General features: G+C 52.5%; 1 protein-coding gene across 7 annotated transcripts in view; it reads right to left on the reverse strand.

Moving 5' to 3' along the window:
- The window catches only part of NECTIN1 (nectin cell adhesion molecule 1), a 108095-nt gene extending 92138 nt beyond the window's left edge, over window positions 1-15957 (reverse strand). For all 7 annotated transcript variants that reach the window (XR_011325542.1, XM_069788037.1, XM_069788036.1 and 4 more), the window contains exon 1: window positions 15518-15957. Coding sequence is in view for 6 of the 7 variants with exons in the window: in XM_069788037.1 (XP_069644138.1) it covers window positions 15518-15599 (82 nt within the window). In the remaining variant the exon portion in view is untranslated. The remainder of the gene's footprint in view (window positions 1-15517) is intronic.
- Between the last annotated feature and the right edge of the window lie 11622 nt (window positions 15958-27579).

The following is a 27579-nucleotide window of genomic DNA, read 5'->3' on the forward strand; positions in this document are numbered from 1 at the left end:
CATCTGTGAAGTGAGCAGGCACAGGGCTCAGCTGGCACAGCCTTGCCAGGTCTCCCAGACGGATTCATCTGAGCAGACCGGGGATGAAGACTGGGTTGGGTGAAGATAAAACTCGGCCACTAATCTCCCTGTGGATTAGCCTGTCCACGTGGGGCCGTGGTGTGGGGCTTTGGAGCAGACAAACAACATCTAAGCCCTCCTGGAGATACCCACAACTCCTCTGGAGTATTTGAGAGAAGCAGCCAGGCATGCCCCAGGCACCCTGAGAGAAGAGGGTGTTTCTCAGGGGTGCAGACCTCTTCTCTTCAGATTCGCAGGGTGAGCTGCAAACCCAACACAGCTTGGTGTGGTCAGCCCCACAACTGGTTGCATTTTGGGGGAAAGCAGCAGGTGTGAAACTACACTTCAAAGCCGACAAAGCTGTCTGGACCTGCCAAGGGGAAGGACTCTCTATGGGGAAACATAGGCTAAAGACGCCAAGGAACATTGTTGCAAGAAAGAAAAAATAAAAGTGGCTTTTCCTTTAGGAACCTTAGCTCATAGCACAGGCTGTCTCAACTGCTCAGGCCCATTTTTCTCAACCTGAGAAACCCAAAGCAACACTCGCTCTCCAGAGCCAGTTTTGGAGCCGTTACCACCATTATCGCAACTTCCTTAGCTCCAGACAAGTTCAGTCTCAGTGGAAGATGGCTGAGTTTTGCAGCCCTGTCCACAGATCCACAGGGGTCAGACAGCTGTTTCTGTTGCCCACGGAGTCTCAGGGAGCTTTCGTCCCGCTTAGGAAGCAGTTGTTTTTTCAGGGCTCGAGGGCCAGAAGAGGCTGGGGACAGAAAGCAGGCAGTCCCAGGGTGAGAAATGAGCGTGCTGGGAGGCTGCACAGAGCGCTGCAGGGAGGTGGGAGATAAACCCCCTCGTGACTAATAGCAATCACTTCTCCCTACACCACCCGTTCATGCACCAAGCTGCTCCCTTTCCCGTGGCCCTGGCACGCTCACAGAGATGCTGGCCTCGGGGGCCCAGCCCAGCCCAACCGGCTCCCAGCCCACACCCGTGAGAAGAGCGAGAGCCCGTCCTGCCTCTCAGGTGTGGCCCTTCGCCTCCGGGCTCCCGCCCGGCGAGAGCACTGGTGCCAGCTTGGATGCGGCCACTTTTGCTGGTGAGAGAAGGGGAGCAGGAGCTGCTGGGCAGCAACACCCTGCCATGGAGGTCTGTGCCAGGGCAGCTGCTCGTGGGAGGCTGCAAAGCCTCCTGGTGCGGACGACGTTGTCCGCAGCTCCCCTTTTCTGTGCTTCCTCTCCTTCAGAGGGGGTTCCCAGGGTTTTTTTCTGCTGGCGTGTGGGTACAGCCCTTTCTTCCCCAGCCCGACAAGCCCTGGAAACCCACATCTTTTCTCTGCAGAACAGGTTGGGTGCAGGAGCGGCCGTGCCCGCTTCCCACGCGCCAGCACAGCCCAGCCTGGCCCACACCCTCCCCCTGCCCCAATAGTCCATCTTTTTTTTTCCCTCTGCTGTCTTTCCCGGATCAAAGCTGCCTCCCCTCCCTGTATTACAAACATTATTCAGCTGCTAGATAAGAAGCTCTCCAGCAGCTCTTTATTAATCCCACTGGAGGCAGAAAGAAGGCAGAGAGAAAGGACTCAGCGTGGCCAGGACAGAGACTAATGTTCCACGAAACACCTTTGCAAAAGAGAGGCATGTCTCTTTCCCCAGAAAGTCTCATGGGAAGCTTGGGTAATAATTAACAATTATCGAACTTTAAACCCTCCGTCTCTCTCTTTGTCCTGACCAGGATTTTGTAATAACTCATCCAGTCGGAAACACTCCCAGCCTGGTTTGCTGGGGCACACTGGGGCAGGAGGGTTAAGGAGGGGGATGCAGAGAGACTTTGGGGCAGGCAGGAGGCAGTTGCTGAGCCTGCTGCTTCCTTGCTTCTACACTGAGCTGCAGTGTCCCAGCTCCAAGCTTCAAGGGAGCCTGGATATGAACCTCCTTTCCCTCCTTCAATGCATCTTGCAGCTGCTTTGGCTACAAAAAGAAATGGCTTCTTGTGGTACACATCTTCCTAGGGAAGTTTCCCCCAGCCTTGGAATACCATAGACTCTTGCATATGGCTAAAATCGTAATCTACCCAGGAGATAGACTCGGAAGCTTTTATAGCATAAAGACACTTGTTTAGATCCATCTGCTGTCTGAGGCAACTATAATCAGAACCATGTGATGGCGTGCACGTGAACCAAGTTGGATGGCCCATAGGGCCTGGGTTTCAATTGCTACCTGCCCCCTCTTATGGAAGGACCACGGAGTTTTTGAAGTGCTTGTTCATGCAACAGGCAGGGCATTTCTGTTATCTGCATCCTACAATGGGGCAACTCAGGTGTTATGAAACTTGCTCGCAGCCACCTAGGAAATCAGTGGCAAAAGCAAAACACATTGCAGATATCTGGAGACTTACATTACTGTCCCCAGCATGCAGCCATCCTTCCTGCCTCAGCATTCACAGCAGATCCACCAAGGACAGGGCACAGCGGGAACCCCTGTCACCTGCCCTGCCAGCAAAGACCCAGGGTGTGGGTGGGAGCTGCCCTGGGCTAGCAGGGCAGCAGGGGTGTACAGGCTGTCCAGCCCACACCTCTCACCCACCTGCAACTCCCCCCAGATAGTGAACGGAAACCAGAAGTGACCCAAATGCAAAACTAGTGGAACGAGAAATCAAGACGCCTTTGAATTAAACCAGGCAGGGAAGCCAATGGACCATGTTCACCCACTTCCATTATTTCAACCCACACATCACACACTCAGAGCAGTAAGAAACTGGGTCCAGTGTTTGCACTGACTATTTCCACATTGATCTATGCTAAACAATTTCTTGTCTTCTAAAATCCCTGGGCAAGGAGCTGTGGGGTCCTGGCTACTATGAAAAATGACAAAATAAAGGGGAGTCACCTTTCCCTGTGCTTTGCAAATGGTCTCCTGGTTGTATAGAGTAATGTCGGCAAGATCTCTTGTGCAAGGTGCCCTGCAGACACAGGGCAATATGAGCAGAGAAGGACTGCTACTGGCAGCTTTTGACAAGGAAAGGCACACAGAGGTGAAGTGAGCTAGCCGAGGATATTCCAGGGAGCTTGTGGCAAAGCCAAGAAATGATGCCAGCCCTTCTGAGCTCAGCCTGCCTTTGCCATCACCTCCAGGCCATTCTTTCCCTTTAAGTAAAAGCTGAATCACACTTGGTAGAAGTCAGTATGAGGCAGCAGATATTCCCATTTCCAGTGAGGTACCGTAAGGTACTCCACAGGCATGGCAGCAATTGGAATGTCAAGAATACAAAAAAATATATGTACCTAAAAAGAATTATTTTAGCCTTTTATTTCCAAAGTGAGTTTAGAGGCAGTGAAAGGTCTCAGATCAATACCAGCAAAACTGCAAATTGGAGTCCTCCCCTTAGCCATAGAAAGGGTACAGCTGAGACAGCATCTGCACAAACAGCCTGCCCACAGTCTCTGCCAGCGTGCCTCAGCTCTGACCTTGAGGAGTTGCCTTGAAGTGCAAGAGGGAAACTTCCCCCTCCTCCTTCCTCCCCCCTTCCCATGCAGCCCTGGGCTTTTGTTCCCCAGCACGGAGATCTCTGCTGGTTTATTTTACTTGGGTACTTTCTGTCTAGAGAAGAAACTGAGTCTTGACAAACTCATCCCACATCCACACTAAGAAGACCTGCTTCATCATGTGGGTAGAAAGAAGTCCTAAGGGGTTCAAGGGGATTTTGCAGCACAGATTTTGAGGCAAATCCAGCCCTAGAGAGAGCTTAGCTACCAGTCTGGCTCTGGCATTTCAGATGGTGAGATGCAGTTGCCTGTTCATGTGCTCCATTATAAACAGGCCTTTCTTCTCCTCTCCTGCCCCAGAGCTGTACATGTGCTCGGCCCCATGCCCCAGGGACCTTTGGAAACTGCATTATAGGTTCTCCCCATACAAAGTTTGGATCAATACAGCTGTCAGGCTTTGGCCACATTACCCCTGCTAATTGGAATTACAATAGGCAGACTGCAGCTTTCACTCCATCTCTCTGTTGCTTGTCATAATGTAATCAAAATCTCTCTCGCTCTCTCTTTATCATGGAGCGTGACGGGAGCAGAGGCGCTGGCAACCACGCGGCCTCCAGAGACTACAGATTCCTGTGGATCAGACTGGGGCTGGGAAGCTTCGGCACAGGGCTGGGAAAAAAGCCCCTCACTGCCAAAACTCTCCGGCCTGCCTTTGGCCAAGCAGGTTAATGGGAGAGACAGCCTCAGTCCCCCAGCTGGTCAGGGACCTGGCTGGGCACAGCAGGGAGACAAGAGATGGGGACTGAGGGGTGCTGGCGGAAGGAGGTGCAGAGTTGAGCTAAGACCAGAGGCAGCCACAGCTTGATTGTGGAGCTAGACACTGGCTGGCAGCAGACCCCAAACCCTCACCTGGCTGTGCCGAGGAAGGAGCCTCCCTCCTCAGCCAAGCAGTGCCTGCGCTGACCAAGCATGGGGGCATGGGGAGGGTGCCTCCTCCTCACTGCCTCCTGACATCCCCAGCTCCTGCCTCCCCAGCAGTGCTCAGCCACCCCCATGGCAGGGGGTTCCCACCCACTGCCAGACAACAGTAAGTGGGGGATCACAGGATAAGCAATGGAGCAGCTTGGTGTGGGCATGGCACGGGGCACTGACCAGGACTCGAGTGGCTGGACAGCAATGAGCCAAAGGTTTGTGCTTGCATGGGAAGCTGCCTGCTTCTTGCTTAGCTCTAGTACAAGCAAAGCTGAGGTAGATAGCATCTAAAGGCTTCAGCTAAGTCAGGATCCTTGCCACACTAGGCGCTGTGCAAAAGTCCCTGCCCCAGCAAGCTCCCCACTACGCTGACTCACAAACCCCTGCCCACATCTTGCTCACCGCTCCCCGCCTATGTGCAGCAGCCCTGCCAGCAAGAGGCCACGGATGTCTTGCTCACACAGGCTCCAAAGGCTCGGCCAATTTACGGAGCCGGGATGATACATAGCGGGCAATAGATACAGCATCTGTGATTTGTTGATCATTATCAAACGGCAGTAATGTAGGGCTGAATTACCCAGACGAGGGAAGGATCGGCAGCCCGGACCTACTCACCTCCCCAGAGACTGGCCATAAACAAAACCTAAATAATTAGAGTGCTTGGGCGGAGATGCAGCCTCTAAGTATTCTTAGGCTCACGCAAATAAAGGAAATAAATTCTTGGAAGGTGCCAGGCTGAATGGGGCAGAGGGAGGCTCATTTTCCACATCACTTGAGAGCAGCCATTATAAATCTCACTGAAAGATGCACCTCCCCAGGCTAGCGATATTTTTAAACTCCGGGAGAGAGGGGAGAGAAAAAAACATGTTTTAGTATTTACACCACAGGCAAAAAGGGTATTTAAAAACCAGGGTACAATTTTGGAAGTCTGTTCCTCCCATGCCAAGAAAGAAAGAAAGAATTTTATTTCTATAGTGTGATAGCTGGATATATCAGCCCCAGAGAATTCATTCCTACCACCATCCTTCTGCTGTAAGCTGAGAAATCAAACTCCCAGAAGGACTGGGGGGAGTCAGGGGATAAAGGTTCTTTCACTGGCAAATTGCTAGTTCAGTTCCCAGCTGAATCAGTAGCAAATACAAATCAGCTCCTCTGAATCCTGAGGGGTGACTTCTGCACTGTCCCTGCTTACTTGGTGTCTGGGATAATGTCCCAGAGGAGATGAGACGACATGGCTCTAGACAGCAGCACCCTCATGGGAACAGCAGTCTGGTTTGCTGGGCCAGGAGCCTGAGCATGTAACCAGACACAGCGGGAATGGGACACCAGGGCACAGGGACCTGCTTGTGGATGTCAACTGAAGGATATGGCCCTGGAGTTGGCGCCAGGACAGAGCCTCACGTGGTGCTTTGCCCGCTGGAGCAGTGTGTCCCAGCCGTTGCGTGGCAAGGCCACCTGAGCTTTGGGGCAGGAAAATCCACGCATCGGCTTGCACAGGATCGCCAGGCCAGTTTTAATTTCCGATGCTTTACTGTTCCTCCAGTTGGCTAGTGTTTCCTTCCCTGCACAGGGTGGGGAGTGGGGTGGGCTCCGTTTTTGGCAGTCATCTAAGAAATCTTGTCAACAGCTGACTGATCACAGGTCGACTGATCACAGGTTGAATGATGCTGCGTGGCAGCTGTCTGCCACAGGAGGTGTAAATGTGAGAGTTCTCAGCCCTGCTCTCAGGGGGGTCCTAGAGGACCCAAAGATAAACTGCCAGAGCACTGCCTTCCTCTGCAACCACTGCAGCTCTACTCCTGCCAAACTCAGTCCTGCTCCTCAGGCACTGAAAACATTCCCCCTTTTACAAGCCCGTGCTCTGTGCAAGCCTCTCTCCCTGCCATCCCTCCCACCCCTTACCAGGACTGCTGTCATCCTCCCAAAAGGATCCTATTCAGCTTGTATCAAAGGGATACATGAGCACACCCATTAGGCATCAGAGCATCAAGCAAATCCCCAAACAAGCCACCTCTAAAGATCAGAGCATACTGTAATCACTCCCTCTGCAAGGAGATCCCAATAAGCCCTCCCCCACTTTCTCTGGGTTCTTGCTAAACCCAAGCACATGAGATACGTTTGGCAAGCTCAGCACCATCACTAGTAAAAGTCTCTTCATAAAACTTGCACACACAGAGCTCCTGGCCTCTGTCTGCTCCCCTGCAAGCCCTCTCCCCCATTTCAGCACACAGCAGATGTTCAGCGGCTGCCCCAGCCCTCGGGCCCTGCAGTAAGGAGGGCACTGCTGCTGCCCTGAAGGTCTGGGTCTCACATCCCCACCTGCAGCTGGAGGGCACCACCTGGGCTGGGCAGCAAGAGGGGCTGCTGCAGATGCCACGAGCAATAGCAGCAGGTCCCGTCCCCTTGCTGCCCTCCTCTCCCTGCTTCCCCCCGGGGAGAGAGCAGAAAACCAATGCGAGCCTGGGGAGAGGGGAGTGCTGGCAGCAGGTGGCCATGCCTGCACAGGGGCAAACACCAGGACAGCAGTGGCACTCTGGTACATGTGTGTTGATTCACACGTTGGTGCACATGACTGTCTTTCATAACCATGGCCTCGAAGAGAAAAGCAAGAAGCCTTTTCGAAAGCCTTTCGTAAGACACCATGTGCTTTACCAATATGACACAAGCAGCACAGTACTTGGCTTTGAAGTCGTGACGATAGGTGTCCTGTAGTTTTGGATCCTGGGCTGGTCTGAGACTGCACTTTCTTCAGCACCTACCACCTAGGTCTTAGCCCCTTGGTACACAAAAATGAACTCATCCTTCCTGACTAAAATATGCAGAGCTCCAGCATGTCCAGCTGTGCGGTGCAATGCACAGACCAACATCACCCAGCAGCACTGCCTAGAGAGCCAAGAGGGGTCCTGTATCCAATGGAAACTGTGGCAGCTGATATAAATTACAGCATGGCAAGGATGCTGCTATGCAACACATCCCTGATCCCTAATGACCATGAATGGGCACAGCCTTGGTTCTCCCCTGCACCCAGAAGATACCCCTTCCTGCAGCTCAGTTCCTAGCCACCATGCCGGTGCAGCTGACAAGGGGAAGAGCATGAACGGGCCCAGGAATGAACAGCTTGTGCAGTTGTCACTGCTGTACACCACCAAACCACTAGCTGCTGCCTTCTGTTCCAGCCCTTAAAACAACACTTCTGAAATGGCACGGGCCTTGGCTAAGTGACTAAGGTGACATAGGCAAGAGCAGCAAGGAAATAAAGGGGTGATCTTGTTCTTGTGTGTACTTACAGCCCCTAAACCGACTTTAATTATCCATCCTTAACATTTCCTCTAGTTTTGCCCCCCCCAAGCTAGGAAGGCCATTGGCACAGCTACTCTGGTAGGAATGTGACTGGGCTTGCCTACAATGGGTCTCAGTGCTGATTATCCAGCCCAGGAAAAGTCAAAGAGTAAAGCCCATTGGATGCCTCTCCCTAAGAAAAAAGTAGCCATAGCTTGGTGCAGCTGAATTCTCCAGTGAAACCAGCGTAGTCCTGACTGCAGGCTTTGTATGGATGTTTAGCGTGCTGGCAGCAATGTGCACCCTTCTCCTGCCCACCCCAGCATTCATTTTATTGGGCATATAGCACTCATCAGTCTCTGGCGCAGCAGCTATAGCTCTGGCAGGTAGTTAGGAAAGCTGGGTCTGTAGCACACTGAGACGGTCTCTTTATTTCTAGTCCCAAAGCAGTGGGAGGGTGAGGAAATGTTTCAAGGCAGGGAGAACCTCTGTCACGGGCATGGGTTTGGGTGAGGGGTGAGTTATAACTTTACAGTGTGCTGATAACTCACCCGGCCCCAGACTCTGAGCTTAGCTAGCGCATTTGTTTGGACTGTTCAAGGACGGGGCATGGTTCATTCCTCCCTTGCTGCTCTCCCCTGCCCTGAGTGTCAGAGTGCCTCATGCAGGCCAGTATAACTATCATGTATCAAGCTGCTTCTACACAGAAACCTGGACAAGACAGTGACGGAAACCCTGACCTTTCTCCTGAACTACCCAGCTCTCTGTATGTGCCTCTGAGCAAACCTTGTTCATCATATTAAACTCTCCCCTAGGTCTATGACTTCTGCCCATCATGGACCTGGACCGTTTGTAACCCCTGGCTTTGCTAGGACACTCAGCACAACAGCCTCTAATTGTAGGCCTCTGCTTGAGCTCTTGAGTTCCACCAGCCTCTGCTTGAGCTCTTAAGTTCCAGCAGCCTCTTCTACACATTAGCATTAGAACCTGAGTCCATAGCCAGAACTCTGCCCCCAGACTGCCCCCTTGGGCTGTCTTTCCTAGGGACAGTGAAAATGGTCAGTGAAAAGCTTCTCAAGCAGTACCACCCTTGGTCCAGAGGGTATCTTGCCAGGGATTAAGAAATGAAACCTGATTTGGCCAAGCATGGGATCCTCAGTGCAAAAGGTAGGTACCTATAAGGCCAGCTGAAATCCAGTGTCCCCCCTCCTGGATTTGCATGATGTTGCTACAGACCCTCCTCTGCAGCAGCCTGTTCTGATGCTGTGTCTTTAGCCTCACACAGAGAACAAGGCTGGTTTTGGTCTCAGGTGGCCACATGGCGCACCGCTCCAGCCCCCTCGTCTCCGCACAGACAGGCCTTTGTGCTGGGAACCGCTCTCGCTTGTCACCAGAGCAGAAATGCTGGATGTTAGCCACTTGCTGCGAGCTGCATGGACCCTCTGTCGCTCCTGGCCATGCCTCCGGATGCCTCACTCTAGCATGGGGGGAGGAATGGATCTTCCATGGGAAAGGAAAAAGAGACTCAAAATCAGTCTGATTATGGGGTTTTCCCAGGTAGAGAGTGAACTCCTGAGAAGAGAGATGGAGGCAGAGTCCTCTTGACTAACCAGGCTTGGGAGCACCTGCTGTCTCGTAGCCAGGTGGTCCATCTGGTACCTGCCGCTGCTTCAAGGCAGTGATGTGATTTGCAGGTCCTTCTGTAGCATCCCTGCACAGTCAGGAGCAGATGGAGGCACTTTGCCATTTCCTGCAGTTAGAAAGGTAAACAGGCTGGGATGGGGAACAGAAAACCCCATCCCTGTGTTTTTCTTTCAGGGAGGAGAGTCACACAGATCTTGCCTCTCCTTAACCTCTTCCCCCCTGCCTACCTGTAGGTCTAATGAAGAGGGAAAGTAGTGCTGTACACCAATCTCCAACTGGACTGGCTCAGAGCCAGGGAGGACAGGCCTGGAGCAGAGCAAGGGAGAGAGGCAGAGTTGGGTGGATAGCGCCTAGAAAGCCTTTCCTCCTGCATCACACTAAATAATGTCAAAGGAGGATTATAAACCTCCTGCAGGGACAGCTTTATCGTGGGGGAATGGAGAAGAGACGGTTCATCAAGTTGGGTCAGTTCCTCCTATCCATCCCCAGCACCCCACAGAGATTCCGAAGGGACAAGAGACCGCTGGCCAGATTCCCCCTGGCCCCAGCTGCTGCAGACCTGGGCCATACAGGGCACAAGCAGCCTCCCTAGCCTGGGACCCCCTGTCCTCCTGGGCTGGGCAAACAGCAAGGGACTGAAGCTCTCTCTCCCCCTCTCATGCCCAGTAGCTGCTGTTTGTCTGCCTTGGGATTGCTGCAGAGACGAGAGCTGCCGCAGCTTTTATGATGCCAGCCTGCGTGAACAGCTGCATCAGCCCCAGAGATGGGGAGAAACAGCGAATGGACAGCGAGGCATTAAACTCCCCATGCTTCCTGGGGTGCCCATGGAGGCAGGGACACACAGAAATGACAGCACGGGGCATATAAAATAACACAGTGCTGGGAAGGTAGCCCTTGCGCCGGCAAATTTCGCTTCCCGTTTCTGTGTGTGACAGAGACAAGATTGTCAACGCAGGACTTTAAACCTAGCATGGTGGCACGGTGGAAGGACAGGGAGGTGCCTGTCTGGCTGCCACGGGCTCTCACGCGCAGACTGAGGGGAAACTGTCCTTCCACCCATGGATGATAGTTCACATCTGAGCAGCTTGGGCAGGAGTTTTTCTGCTGGTATGGAGCCGAGGCATTCTGCTTGAAAACCAAGCTGGGAGGGTACGTGCATGTGCACCGGGAGGGTATGTGCGTCAATCTAGGCTGGACTAAACCTTCACTGGGAGAAGCGAAGAAAACTGCAAGGCCAGGAGAACATCTGCGGCTCAACAGCAGCCAGGAGGAAAACGAGGGGATGTATCATGAGAGGTTTCATTTCTTAGTTAAACAAATTTTCACCTGAAACAGTAATCTGGGTTAGGGAACCCTCACTGCAGAGCTCTGAATTCTCCGTGCTGGGATGGCTGTGCTCTGGTAATTAACACAATAGGTGTCTCAAATGCAAACTGGGTCCCAGCTCCAGTGGCTGGCGGCATCAACTCACCCTGCATCAGAGCTGCCCTGATTTAATCTGACGTATTTGAAAAAGCAAGAAGATCTCTAGGGGTTGCTCAGATTGGAATACCTTTGTCCCTCTCTCATTTGTTTCTGCTTTTTGCACCAATACGCCTTGCTGGCCTGTGAAAAGGACTGAGCAAGAGCCATCAAGACCTCGAGCAACAACACTGCAAGACGCGAGCTTTTTCTCAGAGGCCCTGAGGATTGTGGCCATCCATCTGAGGACTTAACCAACTCATCCCTGCAGCATTCACAGAGACTTCTGCTCTTCCAAAAAATCTTTTTCCCCTGGTGCTGCCCCACCATCTCCCCCACATGCCTGTCTGCTGGCGGTGCTGTGTAACTCCCCAGGGCGCTGGAGGTGGGAAAGAGCCTTCCCCTGGCTAGTGGTGGCCTCTCGATGCTCTCCGCCTGCCTTATGATGGGCTGTCCCCACTGTCCCCAGCCTTAGTGGTGCTAGCAGAGGGCAAGGGGTGCCAGTGGAAACGCAGGCCTGGGAAGCAGGTCACGACAACCGGCTTTTCTGGTTCCCTTCATGATTCAGCTGAGGTGTGAGCAGTGTCCACAGGATCCTTCTGGCACCTCCCTGTAAACTTGGCTTTGTGGCTGGTACAGCTGCAGCCGAGAGGAGGGGCGATGCGAGGAGAGACGTGCCAGGCTCCGCCAGCATCGGCATCTTGTCAGCCACCAGTTAATCGCGAGCATTTGCCTCGTGCTAGATGTGTTGCTGGATGCGGTAATGCCCCTGCTTTTCTGTCTGTCTCTTTGCAAATGGATCCATGTGCACTGGGCTGGGAGCTCTTGCTTGATTAACGCTGCCGGTTCAGAGAGCAAATAGCATTAACCACGGTCGTCCCCTGGCCCTGGCCATGGGGCAGACACCCTCCTGCTTGTGGGCTGAGCTGGCTCTCAGTACAGCCTGTCGCCTCACCCACACTGACACATATATGAGCTCATCAATTCACGCCGGGTTAAAACTCGATGGGTCGGTTCCACCACAACAAGCGAGGTTTAATGAGAAAATATCAGCAGAAGACACACTTTTACTTCCTGAAATAGCCTGATGTTGTTGTTTCTGAGTTTTGGGACAAGATAGATGGCGGAAAGAGAAATAACAACTAAGAACACAAACCAAAAGCTGAACAAAACTCTAGCAACTTTTTGCCTTTGGGGAGCTGCTTTGGGATATTAAAGCAGCTCTGTAGACTACAAGATGGACCAGATCCTGCAGCGACACACTTTGACTATTCCCAGCACTCCAGAGAGCTGTCGTACCTCCCCAAAAAGGAACCCTCCCGCCAGCTGCAGCCAAGCTTGACCTAAAGCCTCCAGGTCACTACAGCTCAGTCAATGCGGCTTTCAAGTGCCGTGATGGAAAAACCCTGTGTCAAAGCTTCAGACACCTCTCCAGCTCGCCCTTGCTGAGGATCTCAAAGCACTTTGCAAAGAAAGACTCACAGGCCCCTCTCAGAGCCCAAGAGGTAGCCCAGTGATAGCAGACAGGAATTTGTCCCCAGACAGAGGGGAGCGTTTGGAAATAGAGGCCCAGATCTGCAGATGCAGGACCAAGCACAAGATGAATGCCTCTGCTCTGCGTGGTTGCATCTCAAACTGTACCGAGCTTCATGGCAGGGATAAACAGACAGATTGTTAAGACTTGTAAAGCATCGATTTAACCGCAAGTGTTCCTAACCTCTGAAGATCAGCCACCTAGGATCTCTCCTCCCCGGTAGCCCACGGCTTTTCAATAAGCCCTATTTATGTCAATATCTTGAAGCCCCAATGCCGTAGCCTGAGTTGATACCTGGTTAATGGTTCCAAATGGACAGGCAGGCAGATTTGCATGGAAGGCTGCAGGAACCCTGAATTGAATCCGTTCTGGACGATTGAGCTGATCACATTAAAGATAATTTGTAAAGCAGATTTTTATAAGGGACTCCTTACAGCTTTTACAGCAGGGAACTTTTATTTCCTTATCAGAAAAAAAGCTAACATTGTCAGAAGGGGGAGGTAGTATACATGGATGGGAACAAAATGAAATGGCATTGATCAGATGAGCATGAAAGGTTTTCCAGAAAGCAGGTAGTGTCTCCTGCCTTCATCTCATCTTTCTTGGGTGCTAGGTACCGAACCACATTTTCCAACAAAGCCCACAGCTACTAATTCACTTATAACAGAGGATCCTAAGTTCCCCTCTCCCCTTCTCCTTGATAAGCAAGCTTGTCTGCATTCAAAGCTTACATATGGCTTGTTATATATAAACCCTCAGCTGATTTTGGCACAATGCATTGCGAACTTGAGAAACTACCTGCCTCAGTATGGCATTCAGACCTGTGGTTTAGTAAGGACTGTCAGTCTGCTGTGGCTTTGTGCAGCACCTAGCACAGTATTGTGCTGGTCCTGCCCTGCAGCCCTGGGATGCATCCACAGTACAAAGAAGTGCACAAATGAATGAAAGGAATGAATGAATAAGTAATATAGGATCAGTCATTCCTGCAAATGTGGTGGATCCACCACTAAACTGGTCCAGCTGAGAGTCTCACCCACACAGGCTGCAGGGTACTCGGTGATCACGGACAGAGGTTGGGAAGGATTATCTTCCTGGAGCATTGCAGAGCTGGCTGTACCCTTTGCTTGGCAAGGCACCACTAGATGCACCACTGGCTTATCCTGGCAGAGCTGTCAGCGGGACAGTGCAAGATAAACTACCATGCTACTGCAGAATGGCAGGAGACGAGATTGCCTGACTGCTGGCAGCAAAGCCTCGAGAACAGCCAAAAATAGGATAAGTCGGAGAAAAAAGTCTCTCTTGGCAGGACAAGGTGAGGTGCCAGTCTGCCCCAGGGTCACTGTCTGTGTGTCTCCTTGGTGAAAGCAATTCCTGGAGCAACTGTGGGAGCATAAACCCCTTTTGGTTCACCCAGCACAGTCACCACAGCATTATTCCACCTCCTGTGCCTTTCCAAGGGGTTGCGGGGAGGGTTTCCTGCATGGGGCTGCCCGGTGGAGGGATAAGAAGGAGGGAAGACCAGGTGAAGAATGGCATGGAAGTTCTGAGACTCCTTGTGAGGAGCCAGAGCTCTGCCAGGCACTTGCCTGGAAGCAGAGAGGAGTGCAGGGAGCCCGAGGCTGTCCCTTCCATCACCTCTTTTTGCAATGCACCGCAGATCTCTTTGTCCTAGGAATACAGAGGTATACCCAGACCTGGTTTCTCATCACTCTGTTAAGCTTTTCCCTCTGTCTCCCTGGTTTCTTGACCATCATCCCCTTCCATTTCACCTCTGTCCTCATCCATTTTAGCTGGACCATCCAGTCACTGTGCTCTGTTGATCTCCCATGCCCTGGATGTTATCATCTCTGTCTCTGCTAGCACCAGGGAACCCTGGGCCCTGGCATTTGCTCTGACGGCCGATCCTTTGGCCCAGACCTTGCAAACTGCAGCCACATCTCAAGAGTCACAGCCCAGGCAGCCTGGCTGCTCTTCTAGGATGCTGGCCCCCACCCTGCCTCCAGCGCAACTTCTCTCCAGCTGCGGATCCCACTCCTTCTGCAGGCACAGCCTGCCTCTTACCCCTGCAGAAGGCTGCATACCGACCCGGGGGTGGCACATGTGCCCGCTGCCGTGCGCTCCAGACCCAGCCACCAGGAGCCTAGCCTCAAAAAGGCAAACATCGGTTCTATTTGCATTTCCCAGTTCATTCACAAGCACTGTAAACCCAGACTGCTGGTCCCCCTTCCACGTCTCCCACAGCCGACTCCGGAAAGCCCTCCAGGATGGCATTAACCCATTCTGCACTGGAGCAGAATAAAAGAGTCCTGCCCCAGGGCACTTCGCAAAGTGGGTCACTCTCCCGCTTCTAAGATCTGTGCTGGAGCCCAGGGCAGGACCGAGCCCTGGGGTGGGGACAAACGGGCTGTTCTGCAAGCGCCAGGGTAGGTCGAACGGGCTGCGAAGAAGTCGATCTGAGTCTTTGCCCATCTCGTCCTTTCCAGGGATGGATTGGAACCACAGGGATGGATCAGATGCCATCAGGCACCCAAGTGCAAAAGCGGTGAAAGGAAGGGCTGAAACCCGGGAGCAGTGGAGCCCCTCCGCAAAAGAGCCCACGGGAAGTGTGTGTGCTGAGGGGAGCGGGGATTTCGGGGATGCTGGACAGCTGAAACCTTCCATCTCTCCTTCTGAAACATCTGTGCTCATTACCCAGCCTTGTGGCTCCCTTTCCCGGGAAGCCTGGCTGCCATGCCTCGCTAGACGTTGCTCGATCCAAAGAGCAAACAAACGGCCTCAGCTCCCAGGACTCCGGAGCCCACAGCCTGCAGCTGCTTCCGAAACAAACGATCGTGTTGTTCCTCTCCAAGCCGGAGATGAAACTGGCCCCGACTCTCTCCCACCCTCACGCGGATGCTTCCACACCTGCTCCAGCCCCGGGCGCGCACCCCAAAAAGCCGATCCCATCCTTCCCCGCCGGTCCGCACCCCTTCCCGCACCCCCTTCCCTCCATCGGCACCCCGCAGCCCTCCTCCGGGGCTGCCGCGACCCCCGCAGAGCAGGCAGAGCCCACCGCCTCCTTGGGGGGGGACCGGCCGGCAGCGGCTCACCTGGTAGGAGCGCGGCCGCCAGGATGCAAACTCCGATAGTCCACCAAGATGCACGGCAACTTGTCTGCAGCTGTGAAGCCATGAGAGTTCCTTAGGAGAAATGGGCAAGGGTCGGTCTGGCAGCGTCGCTGGGCCCCCCACCCTCCCCGCCCCCGATGATGTTCAGGTCTGCTTAAAAAAAATAAAAAATAAAAATAAAAAATTTAAAAAAAAAATGTAGGTGCAGGAGGACAAAGAGGCGGTGCGCCCAGCAGGCAAGCCGGCGGGAGGACGGGCGGCCGGAGGAGAGCTTCGCACATCCGCAGGGGCCCTGGGGCTCGGCGGGGCGCGGGGGCCCCTCTCCGCGGGCTCCGGGCGCTCCGGCCGGCTGCGGGCGCCGGGGCAGCGCGGGTGCCTTCCTCCGGGAGCGAGCACGTCCGCAGAGCCGGGCGGGGGGGGGGGGGGGATGCAATTCAAAAAAAAAAAAAAAAAGGAAAAAGGGGAAAGAAAAAAAAAAAAGAAGGGGGGGAACAAATAAAGAAAAGCGAGGGAGAGCCCTCCGCGGGCTGCTGCCGCCGCTCGCAGCGCGGCGGTCCCGTGGCTCCGGCGGCGGGGCTCGGCAGCCCCCGCCCGCTGCCCGCCCTCCGCTTCCCGGGGCGCGGGGCGCCGGGAGCCCGGCGGCTCTCAGGCGGCGGCGGCGGTGGCGGTGGGCCGGCTGCGGCGCTCCATGGCCGGGCGGGGGGCGCGGGTCCGGGCCGGCCGCGGGGCGGAGAGGGACGGGGGGGGGGAAAGGAGGGAGGGAGGGCGGCGCGGGCTGCCGGGGCTGCGAGGCACGGCCGCCCGCTCGCACTCGCACTCGCACACGCACACACTCCCGGGCGGGGCGGCGGCGGCGCTCGCCCTCTCCTGCGTGATGTCAGTGCACAGCGGAAGGAGGGCGCAGCGTTAACTCTTTGCCTGCCCCGCAGCCCGGGACGACGCCGGTCGCTCTCCGGCAAGCCGCTCTCCGGCGGCCGCCACGCTGCCGCTAAGGGGGGGAGGGGGGGTTGGGGAGCTCCCCCGGGACTGCCCCCCCCGGCTCCGGCGCCTGCCCGCCTCGGCTTGAGGCTGGGGGAGGGTGGTCGGAGCTCCCCAGCCTCGCCCCTTCTCCCCACCAGCTGGCTGCTGTTGGCAGCCGCCTTTTGTTCGGTGGGTGTCCGGCGTGCTCGCAGGGGGATAATCGCGGAACCCGGGGCGCTTCTCGGTGGGTTTCCTGAGGTGCTCCTCGGCTGTGCCTCGGCACCCAGGTTTTGTGGACTTTGGGGCTTGTTTTCTGAATTCCCTTACGGATGGATGGTGGAACGCCTGGGCCGCAGCTGCTGGCAGTGACAGCAGCCTACCTATCTGGCCAGTGGTACGACGTATAAAAATACCTTACGTAAACCGAGTGTGAAATAGACATAGCTATCATATGGAACCTAGAATTGCACTCATACGGTGCTTTGGATGTAGATCCCAAGTAATACACGGCGTTTTCGTGGGGCCTGCTGAAAGACGGAGCTTGCTCTGGACATGTTCTGTGCGCTTTGATAAGCGAGGGGATTCAGAATCAGCACAAGGGCTGATGCACTGAAGGAGGGAGGCACTGGTTCGCTGGGCTTTGTAACAGCCCTTACTATGTGGGCACGGATACAGCCTTTGTGGATCTTTTGCTAAGGAGGTATTTAGCCTGCTAATGCCAGCTCCTGAACTGCCCTGGCCTCCACAAGGATGCTGAACCCCAAACAAAGATGTGAACAACAATGACAACAACCGACAACAAAGTCATGTTGATTTCAAGCTCCATTAGAATAACACAGGAACAAATCAATGCCTGGCAAGCAGAAAAGGACAGAATCAGTGGGGAAGGATACCACACATAGTGGAAAAGGAAGGGGGGGGCAGCCAGCAGCTATAAAAAGATACCTCTAAGGACCCCTTCAGCAGTCTCCTCCTCCTTTTAATTCCTTTAGAAGTTAATTCCTGTTCGAGAGAAGGATGGGCAGCTCTGTAACAAAGCGGATTAGCCAGATACAAGGTTTGTTCCAAAATAACAAAAGTTATTACGTAGTAATGAGGTTTAGCTAATAGATTCACAGACTTTAAGGCCACTGGGACTCTTCTGGACATCCTGCTTGTGGAGCGGAGGCTGCTGAACTTGCCCTGATGATTTCTGCCTCCCACCTCTTCTGTAAAGCTGCAGGCCTGAGCTTAGGAGCGTAACCCCCTGTCCTTGTGGACAGGCAAGCTATGGAGAGCTCCTGGCATCCTTGCAACAGTTGTTATTTTCAACCATTTCAGTGGCTGGTTTTCCTGTCCTTGCAGTGTTTATCTGGCTAGTTTCACCTTTAATCCATAAAATCTCATTATTTCTTTTCCCGACTCTATTAAAGAGATACCTCTGATGAGATGTTACTTCCCTGGGCAGGTCTCTCTAAGTCGCAATCGAGTCCCCCACATTACACAATGTTCCAACTTACATTTTTCCCAGTGTTACACTCTCCCTTCTCCCTTTTACTGTATTGCAACTGGCACCTGAGCTGGCCTCTGCTGAGATGCGTAGGGCAGGCCAGACCTGAGCACTATTGTTTTAAGCTTTCTGCAAACCCAGGCAAAGACATCTTGGGTTGGTTACCCTCGCTCCACACGTTCAGGGCTTCCTTCACAGGCCCAGCAGCCAGCGGTTTTCCTCTGCAAAAGGAAAGAGCATAGCCAAAGCCGTGATTATGCAGTACACCAGGCAGGTCTGTTCTCACCCTTGGCAGCCCTTTGGTGCACTGCTTGGCCACGGGGAGCAGTGACGGTTTGGCAAACCCTGAAATTGCCCACATCATTCACTATGAGGGCTAGGAAGGGGAACGCTGTTCCTGAGGGCTTGTGGGTGACACAGAACAGACATGGCAAAGACGTGAAATTCCCCCCTGCTTTGTTGCAAACGCAAATCTGAAATCAATCACAGAAAGAAAAACTCGGGATTGATCATAGCTTGATCTAAGCAAGGTGACATTTCAGTGCTACGTCAGGGGTACGATTAAGATTTCCTTTCAAGAATATGGGGAGATTTGATAGAGCCTCGGGCCTTGGCCTCCCAGATCACAGACCTCAAACATTTGAGACAAAAATGTAAATCCATTAGCAGCAGCAGCAGTAGACCATTAGCCCTGGTGCATCAGGCCTAACTTATTGAGCCAGAATGTATTATTTTCATGATCCTGCGCAAAGCAAAACCCATCACATTTGGCACAGTTCTGGCTGTTAACTTCTAAGATTTATTACACAGTGCCATGGGGCCCCTGTTCTGCAGCTTTTTGTGAGTCCAAAATTTCCGTGAAGCCCAAGGGGACTTCTGCATGAGCAGGAAAGGCAGGAGTAGAATACTTTGGTTTGGCAGTTTTTTGTTATTTCTAGAGGAGGAAGATCATAATATGTAACATATTTAATTGCATCACACTTATTTTTTTGATTGGGGGAGGTCTCTGTGTGCATGTCCTCTGTGGGGCTGATGGGGCTGCCTTCTGCTTTGCTACATCAGCTGGTTTAGCCAATTGTTTCTTTCCTTGTTTCCAACCCTCACAGCAGTAGGTTTCTAAAGCGCATCCCAGCCAGAGACGTGGAGGAGGAGCCCTAACTACTTTATATACCATGGTGCCTGCAATAATAGGACAGGGGTTTCAAAGGTTGCCCATCCTTTCCAGTCCTAGTATAGGAACATATGAACCACTCTGAGGCTCAGAAATCCCTTTCATAAATCTATAAACATATTCCAGTAGAAACAAAGAGAGAAAAAAAACAGCCCACCTGGTGCTTCAGATAGTCCAAAGGACTGGGCTGTGAGGAATTCTCCCTTCCCCAAGGAAAACCATTCCTAATACCGTACAGAAGTCATATTTACCCCCTTTCAATTTTTAGGGATGGTAGAAGTCTCATTTTAGATGGCAACTAGCCATCAGAACAGAGGTCCAAAATTTATACAAGCCCCTTCCTCTACACCCCTGTGAAATCTGTTTTAGGCACAGATACTAGAAATGGTGTAGTAATTTGGCCAACACTTACATAAGTTGTCATGCTAATATAGGTCTTGAAAATTGCAATTAAAGCATGAAACAACATTTGGCTGGGGGAAAAAAAAAAAAAAAAAAAAAAAAAAAAGCTTGCTTGTATTCAAGCACTGTTTTGTCCGCCCAGCATTTTGGCTGTTCAGCCAGCACAAGAGTTTTCTGCTGATGCTGACATGTGAGGTAACGTCTCTGCAGCAACCTGCTGTAATAGGACGTTTCACGTGCACCTCCCAAAATCCTTCCCACTGGCTAACGTGGTTGAGCATGGTCTTTTGGCAATGTGCAGGAGGACACGGGATGGGTTTGGTAAGGGTTCTGCAATGACGCAGCTCCTTTGGATGGGGTCTTCCCTGGCAAGCTGATACACATCCTTCCCCAGGGCTGAACAGTTGCTGGGCTGAAGTCAGGGGAAAATGGCTCACCCAGATCTTTGTAAATGCATCTCCTATCTGCTCTGGGATGAGTGCAGCACATGCTCAGGAACAATGGAGCTGGGCTGATGGATAGCCCTCAGGGGACCACTGTGTTTCCAAAGGGGCTGCTGCCTGCCAGGGAGGAAGAAATGTCACCCAGGAATTCCCCCACACTGGTGAACTCCAGTTCCTCCCCTGATGTCTGGGGCTGTGCCCCCACCCCCCTTGCAGAGCAGCAGCCACTTTCCAGGGGCTTCCTGCACACACAGAGTCTGGCAAGGCCCTGCGACTTGAAAGGCTCAGTGGGAATGGACATCTTACATTATATTTTACAATTACGATTACCAGAGGGGATTGGAAGGAGGGAAGAAGGGGGGGAGGAATTGCTCTTTAAAACATTCCTCAGTGGGTTTTTTCAGCTGCCTTTGTTTGATGAAGAGCCCACAGCAGAGGCCTGTCATTCTGAGCTGGGAGCGCATTTGACACTCCTGTCTCTGCCGTGTACCTGGTGTGTATTTGCTGCAGTGCTGATTACATTAACTTCTCTGTTTATAAACATTTTGAATCAGTGCAGAAGGCTGTGCTGAACAGAATTTTAAAGCCGGCATCAGTTTTATTTTTGCTTTTTCATCTGTAAACACACATAATGTGTCTGTAGCACAGTCAACAATGAGGGATCAGAAGTGCAAAGGGCTTCCTGAGCTGATTCTCTGCTTGGCTTCACTTCTGAGCTCTCCTGATACAGCCTCCTACATGCTTACATGAACACACATACATACGCACACGTATACGCTGTACAGACAGCAGACACTCCTTCAGATGTGAAAGCACCATGCTTTCAAAAGGCAATTCACTGCTGATAGTCGCTCCTGTCCTGCTGTTCTCTGGATAGGGCCAGCAGTTGGAGAAGAAATTAAATCTGAACTGGTGAGAAAATTGCCTCCCAGTTAATGGAAGCTGATGCAAGTTGTCAGCAGTCTGCAAACAGCAGTGGGGTTTTTCTGTCCCCCTCTGTTGAAGGGCTTGTAATAGCATTGCTGCAATGCTAGCTGAGTGCCTTAACCCTCTCGATCCCCACAGCACCCCCCTGTGAGGCAGAAATTAAACCATAATCCTCATTATACATGGAGAAGAGAAGCCCAGGGAGATTAGGAACCCCGGCCTTGCAGAAAGCAGTACGACTCCTGCTACGGGCTTTTGGTGGAAAGTGGCTTGACGTGCAAGGCTGGTGGGCTTGGGAGGACCCACATGATCTGAGTGCTTTTCAATCCAACCAGCCACAAACCGGGGGTGAATTTGGGCCGGAGTACTCTTGCACGAGTAAGGCTGCTGCAAGCAGCATCCGTATCTAGCTCAAACCACTCCGGCCATCAACAGTAAAGGTACCGCCGGGAGACGTTTTTAATTTTGGGTCTGCTCTGCGTTAGGCAGAGGAAGCGGTGGAGTCTTGATAGGTTAGGAAGAGGGCGCCTAACTTTTTTAAGTGCCCTTGAGGTGTCTCCTGGCTTACAGTTGCAGGAACCGGGGGTCACGTCTCCTGCACAGGCGGTGCCGGAGCAGGAGGGCCTGCGGCTGATCCCACCCTTCCCGGGACAGGGACCACTGGGGCAGGAGGAGCGTTTCTGGGGGAGCGGAGGGGCCGAAGGCCTCGCAGAGAAAAAGGCGGGCCCAAGCGGCCCGTGCCTCTGCGCGATCCCCTCACGGGAGCCCGGGAGCCGGCCCCAGGCACCGCCGCACCAAGCACAACGGCCGAGCACCATCTAGTGTCAGCAGGGCCGGCTCTGCCCCCGGGAGAGGCCACGGCCCGGGCGGGCAGCCGCCGGTCCCGCCGCCGTGAAGGCACGGCGACGAGGGGGCCGCGGCCGATGCTGCCTTACAGCCGCTCCGCAGCCGAGTCCGGAACGAGCCATCGCTCCCCCCCGTGTCCCTCCCAGGGCCGCAGCCTTTCCGCAGCCCGGGCGGGCTGGGGGAGCACCGGGGAGCGCCGGCTCCGGGACAGCGGGTATCTGCCTGCTTCGCGTTGGGGTCCCTGGGCACGCGAGCGGGTTCCGTGGCGGCAAAGAACAGTTGCTTCGGCGAAGCTGCTTAAATGCTTGCTAGAAGGAGCTATCGCCTTTCTTGACAGAGCTGACATCTAAGGAGGAATGAGAAGGTCTGTCTTAACATGCACACAAACGTGCCGGCTTGCACTTGGGATTGCGCGTGTGCGTATGCGCGCACCGAGGGCCTGTGCCAGGCAGAAGATTAGACACCGCGTTCACAGAGATACCATGGCACAGAGGAAGAAAATATAGAAATAGAAAATGAAATCAGGAGAAGTATTTCAAAGGGCATGTGTTCCCGGCGTTGCTAATGAGGTCCGGCAAGGGGAATTCTCTGTCTCCTCTTCAAGACTTGTCTCTCAGCTCCAGCGTCTGAACCGATACGCTCTCTGGCACTGGCACAGCTCATTCAGAGCGGGCACAAGCCTCAGCGGTTATCGTATTAGGAAATAACATGCATTATTGAACAGCACTGTAGCCCTGCCTTCCTGAGTGCCTTGGCAGTGCCCGTGCATGGCAGGGAAGGCAGGACACTGAGTCCCAAACCAATAGCCAGAATAGCCTTCTGACTGAGGGTTTTAGAAGCCGCTGTGCAGTCATCCATGAGGGAAAAGCCACAGAGAGGATTTCTTCTGAACTGGAAATTCAGTGACACGCTCTGCTTCGGATTTGAATCGGGATCAGAACTTGCTGTAAATTTACAAGTGGAAATAAGGCCTTTGCTTCTAGTAGCTGGACAAATAGGCTTCTTTTCTTGCATAAGCTCTTCTGGGACCTGATCTCTGGATCACAGGGCGAGAAGTCAAGAGGTTTGCAGGCCTGTCTCATTTGCAGGCTGTCAAGTCAATAGCACGAGACTGTAAATTCGATGCTATGGCAGTAGAGCTGCTGCTGTGAACAGGGAGCAATAGCCCCTGCAGCCACCAGAAAGAGTCTGGAGGGGCACGTTGCCATCGGCAGGGTAACTCCACTGTCACCCTGCTGGAATCCCTGGAGCTGGACCAGGTCAACTCCCCTCTGTCAAGGTGTACCTCTGGAGCAACTCCAATCATTAACTTTAGCAAATCTGCAGCAAATCCAGGCCAGACATGGCTATATTTGTGGTGTAAACCTGGAATGAGCCAGCGCACTCCCTGTCTGTGCTGGCGTGGCTGGACGCAGAAGGCAGCCCAAGACCCGTCCCTGCGCCGCTACGCCGTTGCAAGCCTTGTTAAAATCCACATCCAGGTAGGGAAAGATTTCTGCAGCACAAGCAGCTTCCCCGTTCAATCCTTGCCATTTGCTTCTGAGGCACATCCAGCAGAGACTGTTCTCTCTCTCTTCCCCGCTTCCAGCCAGGCCGTTAATTTCCGGCTGTCACAAACGAGCTGTTTCTCTGTGAGCAGGGCCCTCTGCCCCCCCTGCGCCAGGCGAGGCAGGCATCAGCCTTGTCAGCATCAGAATCGGCCACGGGAATCAACACATCCCCGTGATGCTGATTTATCGCCCTTTAGGTTGTCAGCATAAATACTTGATAAATACAGATATGAATAATACAGGCTGAGTTTACCTTGTTGGCATTAATGAATCTCCTGTTGGCGAGCAGGAGGAGACTATTGCCAGGCTGTGCATGCAGTGGAGGTCTCCTGTGCGTGCTCCTCCACCACCCCAGGGAAGGCAAGGGGTTTCACTCCGAACAGTGCTTTTGTGAACCTAGAGTAAACCCCCTTGCAGCCTGTTTTGTAAATGCCAACTGGGCCTGGCTGATGTCTATTCGGAGGAATTTTGCTGCAGTCTGAGGAGTGAGCAATGTGAATTTGGAGGGACTCCAAGGGAAATGTTTCTGTCAGCCTGGAGTAACTGCAGAGGGGCCAGTGAAATGACGTTACTGTTCTCTCTCAGAGGACAAAGCTCTCCTCATGGGCCAGTTCCCTCCTCCTGTGTAACTGTGGGAGCAATCAGTCTCCTCCATCCATGAGCTTCTGCTTTCTTCTGCAGATGCTGGAGGGAGGAGGTCACCTTCCTTATGCTGAGTTCCTAGGAGATCACAAGACCTTTCCAAAGACACTGGACAGGGAGGCTTTGCCCATCTCCCTGGGAGAGCTGCTGGCCTGGTTCCGGGGACAAGCATCTGTCCCCATGGCAAGTCTACCCAGACTTTCAATCAACCAGCCAAAGAGCCAGTGTCTGCCTCCTAATTCCTACTAGCCGTTTGGTTAGGGTTTTTTTGTGATAGAAAAAGATCCTAGGAAAAATTTGGTAGATCTATGGTACTTTACAGCCTTCCTATGAGGAGAAAGGACTCATGCAGGCCTGGGACTTGGGGGAGCCGGGTTTATTTGCCCTACCTCCTCATGTTTGGGGATAATGTGACTATACTTCAAAGCGCTGTGAGACCCTGCCATCCTGGACACCCAACAAGAGTTGTAGACTGACTTAATGAGTCATCTCTTTCCAAGCAGGGAGAAAAAAGTCACATTAAATTTTTGTTTGCAAATTTTTCAAATGTGTAGCTTGAGTTCTCGACATAAATGAGCTCATGGTGGAAACTGTCTGCAGGGCTGAATTTTCCATGGCCATGTTTTTGGTGGAGATTTGGTGATGTTTCCAGGTTCCAAACCCCCCTCTCATGGAGTAACTGCTAAGCCAGCATCTACATGGAGTTTCATGGTAGTAAAATTCAGCCTGTCTTCTAAAGATCTGTGGCAAGAAGACAGAAATCTTTTAGCAGCAGAAGCAGACTCCTGAGTTCAGCCTGTATTTCTGACACATATTTTCCCATGTAATCTTCTGTGTGGTGTTCAAGGCCAGACAGGACTCAGTTATATTTTCCCCCCCCCGATATAAACAACTGGGGCAAGAACTGCCTTTGCAGCAGAGCTACCAATGCCTGTCTATGATACCTATTCTGCTAGTGTGTCTGAGCATCCAGATCTGGGTCTGAGTCTTCATAATTTCGTGCCTCAGTTTACCACCAGAAAGCATGTCACAGCTAACAGGAAAGTTCAGAGGCCAAAAGCCCTTAGTGGCTGGAACACGCTTAGCGAGAGCTTAGATAAATGAATAGATGGTTTCTATCTGGAGCATTATGGGAAATTGGACTTCTTTAGAGGTGACGTGTTGTGAGATGGATAGTAACAGGGACAAGCTGTTAAGGGCTTTCTGTCCTTCTGCAGGCAACAAAGGTTTCTTTTATCTTTTAAGATAACCTGAGAGGAGTAGGACTATGGGCTTACTCCATTTGTCAAGTGATTTTTTAAAATGTATTTAAATACTTTTACAGCATCTGTTAATGAAACTTCGGTGACCCTGGGGCTCCTGAGGGAATCCATCTGCATCTAAGTGACGGAAAATGAACTCGTTAATGGCTGGGGCCTGCTCAGTCAATATAGGAAATCGATCCCCAGTGATGAAGGGCTGGATGGGAAGGGGCTTGGCTAAGTGGGTTTTATCCTCAGGATGAGTAGGGATGGGTGGGTGGCTAGGCAGTGCAGAGCAGTGACTGATGAAGAAGATCAGATGGTGGCTGGGAAAATGCCTCATTTTTACTGCTAACTGCAGAGATTTAGAAGGACTTGCCAAACTGAGGTACTTGTGCCTGAAGGACACGTGGAAGGCCCGTGTAAGATCTGACTGCAATCTCTCTACTTCTCTCTTGCATGCTTGTACACCACCTAGCACCATGGGGGGTCTTCTTTCCTTTCCTTCCCTTTCCAGTTTCCCTCTGGGAAGCAGAGATGGCTCTCGAAACCCACCCATCCCTGCTCCCATCAAACCTAATTTCCTCCTGTCACAAATCATTCAGAGTGGGGAGGGAGACTAGAGCTCCTGGAATCGCTGACACTATGGATAATAACAGAGGATAAAGGCTGGCACTACCAGAAAGCAATTGGAAAGCCATGCACCAGGTGCCTGGGTTCTCTGGGAAGTGCTCTGGAGCAGTTTGGAACACCTGTCCTGCATCTAACAGGAGTTACTTTGGGAAAGGGCTTGTCCTGATCTTGCCTTCACTTGGGCTAGAAAACTCCCATGAACTCCATTTCCAGTGACTCTGGGACACTTGCCACTCTGCCCTTTGCTAAGCCCCTTCACCTCCAGCTCATTCCTTTCCTCTGTGGCCTTTCTGCACTGCAACAGGACACAGGTTCCCCTGCCTTGTGCTGAGCTTGTCTATGAGCAGGGACTCGCAACTCCAAGGGTACCTGGAGTGGTAGAGTTAAATCACTGAGGGAAGGATGTAAGGGGCAGAAGGTCATACCTGGCTACTTGGCAATCTGCTGCAGGAAATGGGAATTATCTGTGTGGCTGTGGAGACCTATTGCTCCTGCTTGAGGGGAGACGTATGAAGGTGGGAAGGAGGATGACAAATTAGAAGAGGAAAGAAGGGAATAGGAAGCAGTTTTCTGCATTTGGGGATGTTGTGTGTGCAATCCCCCTGTATGCACCATCTGTGGACTGGTAAAACCATGTTGGATCTTTTAGGAGTGCTCATCCGCCCTTTCATCTCTCACGCAGGGCAAAACACGTACCGTAGAGCTGGGAACAGAGCCTCAGACAGAGTAAATTGGTCATGTTCTGCTGGTATCCACAGGGTGATGCTGATTTTCATTACAGTGGTGGATGGCCCAGCGAGATCAGAACAGCAGGGCTGACTATGCTTTTACTCAAGGTCCCTTTACACCCCCCTCCTCTGCTTCGGGGGGGTCGCCCTGATTTAAAGCAGCTGAACCTTCAGGGAGTGTATGAAAAAGGCAAGTTTGGAAATGTGAGCAAAACCTTTGTGGCTCTGAAGCAGCTTTGGACATCTGCAAAATGCTTTGAGATCTGCAGCAGCCAGTTGCCAAAGACGAGCAGTTTTATTGCAATGTGATTGGTGCTATGCCCTTCAACGATTCGCACATCCCGTGGGTCAGATCCTCAGCTGATAAAAGCTGGGAGAACTGAACTGATTTATGTCCACCGAAGATCAGCTGCAGCAAGCCCACATTATACCATTTGATGAAGAGTCTGCTCTCTCTCTTCTCTCTCCAGTTGCCTTTAGTCACTAAAATCTGCTTCATTAACAAACTCTCCCTAATCACTGCTCCTGAGCAGCGGAGCACTTTGCCCAGTGGGGCTCTGCATGAAGCTTCTGTCCAAGGATTGTTCCAGTGAGTATAATGCACACTTTAATGACTTTGCTTTTCCTTAGCCAGTTGTTGGAGGATATGGAGCAGTGATTCTGCAAAGTTCACTGTGCCGGGAGTCTCTCATGGGTGGCTGGATGTTAGCTGTGAATCTGCTCACGTCCTGAACAGTGAAACATTTTCCTTCTCTGAACAGGGGACAGTCTTTTAGCTAAAGGCGTTTTTGCAGAGTCAAAAAGTGAAGGGTAAGGGGATGGTGGAGGTGATACTTCAGGTTTTAGGCATGTCATGGAAAGAGTTTAGGGGTCCTTAAGGATATAATTTTTGTGCCAGGATTCGGCTGGAGATTTTTGCAAAAAAAAGCTTCCAGGAAATAGCTTCCTGATCTGGAAGTGACTAGATTTTCGCTACGCCATGAGGAAGGGAAAGATGGGTATTGAAAAGAGC

The sequence above is a fragment of the Haliaeetus albicilla genome, chromosome 7 (genome assembly GCF_947461875.1).
Source record: "Haliaeetus albicilla chromosome 7, bHalAlb1.1, whole genome shotgun sequence".
Classification (NCBI taxonomy): Eukaryota; Metazoa; Chordata; class Aves; order Accipitriformes; family Accipitridae; genus Haliaeetus; species Haliaeetus albicilla.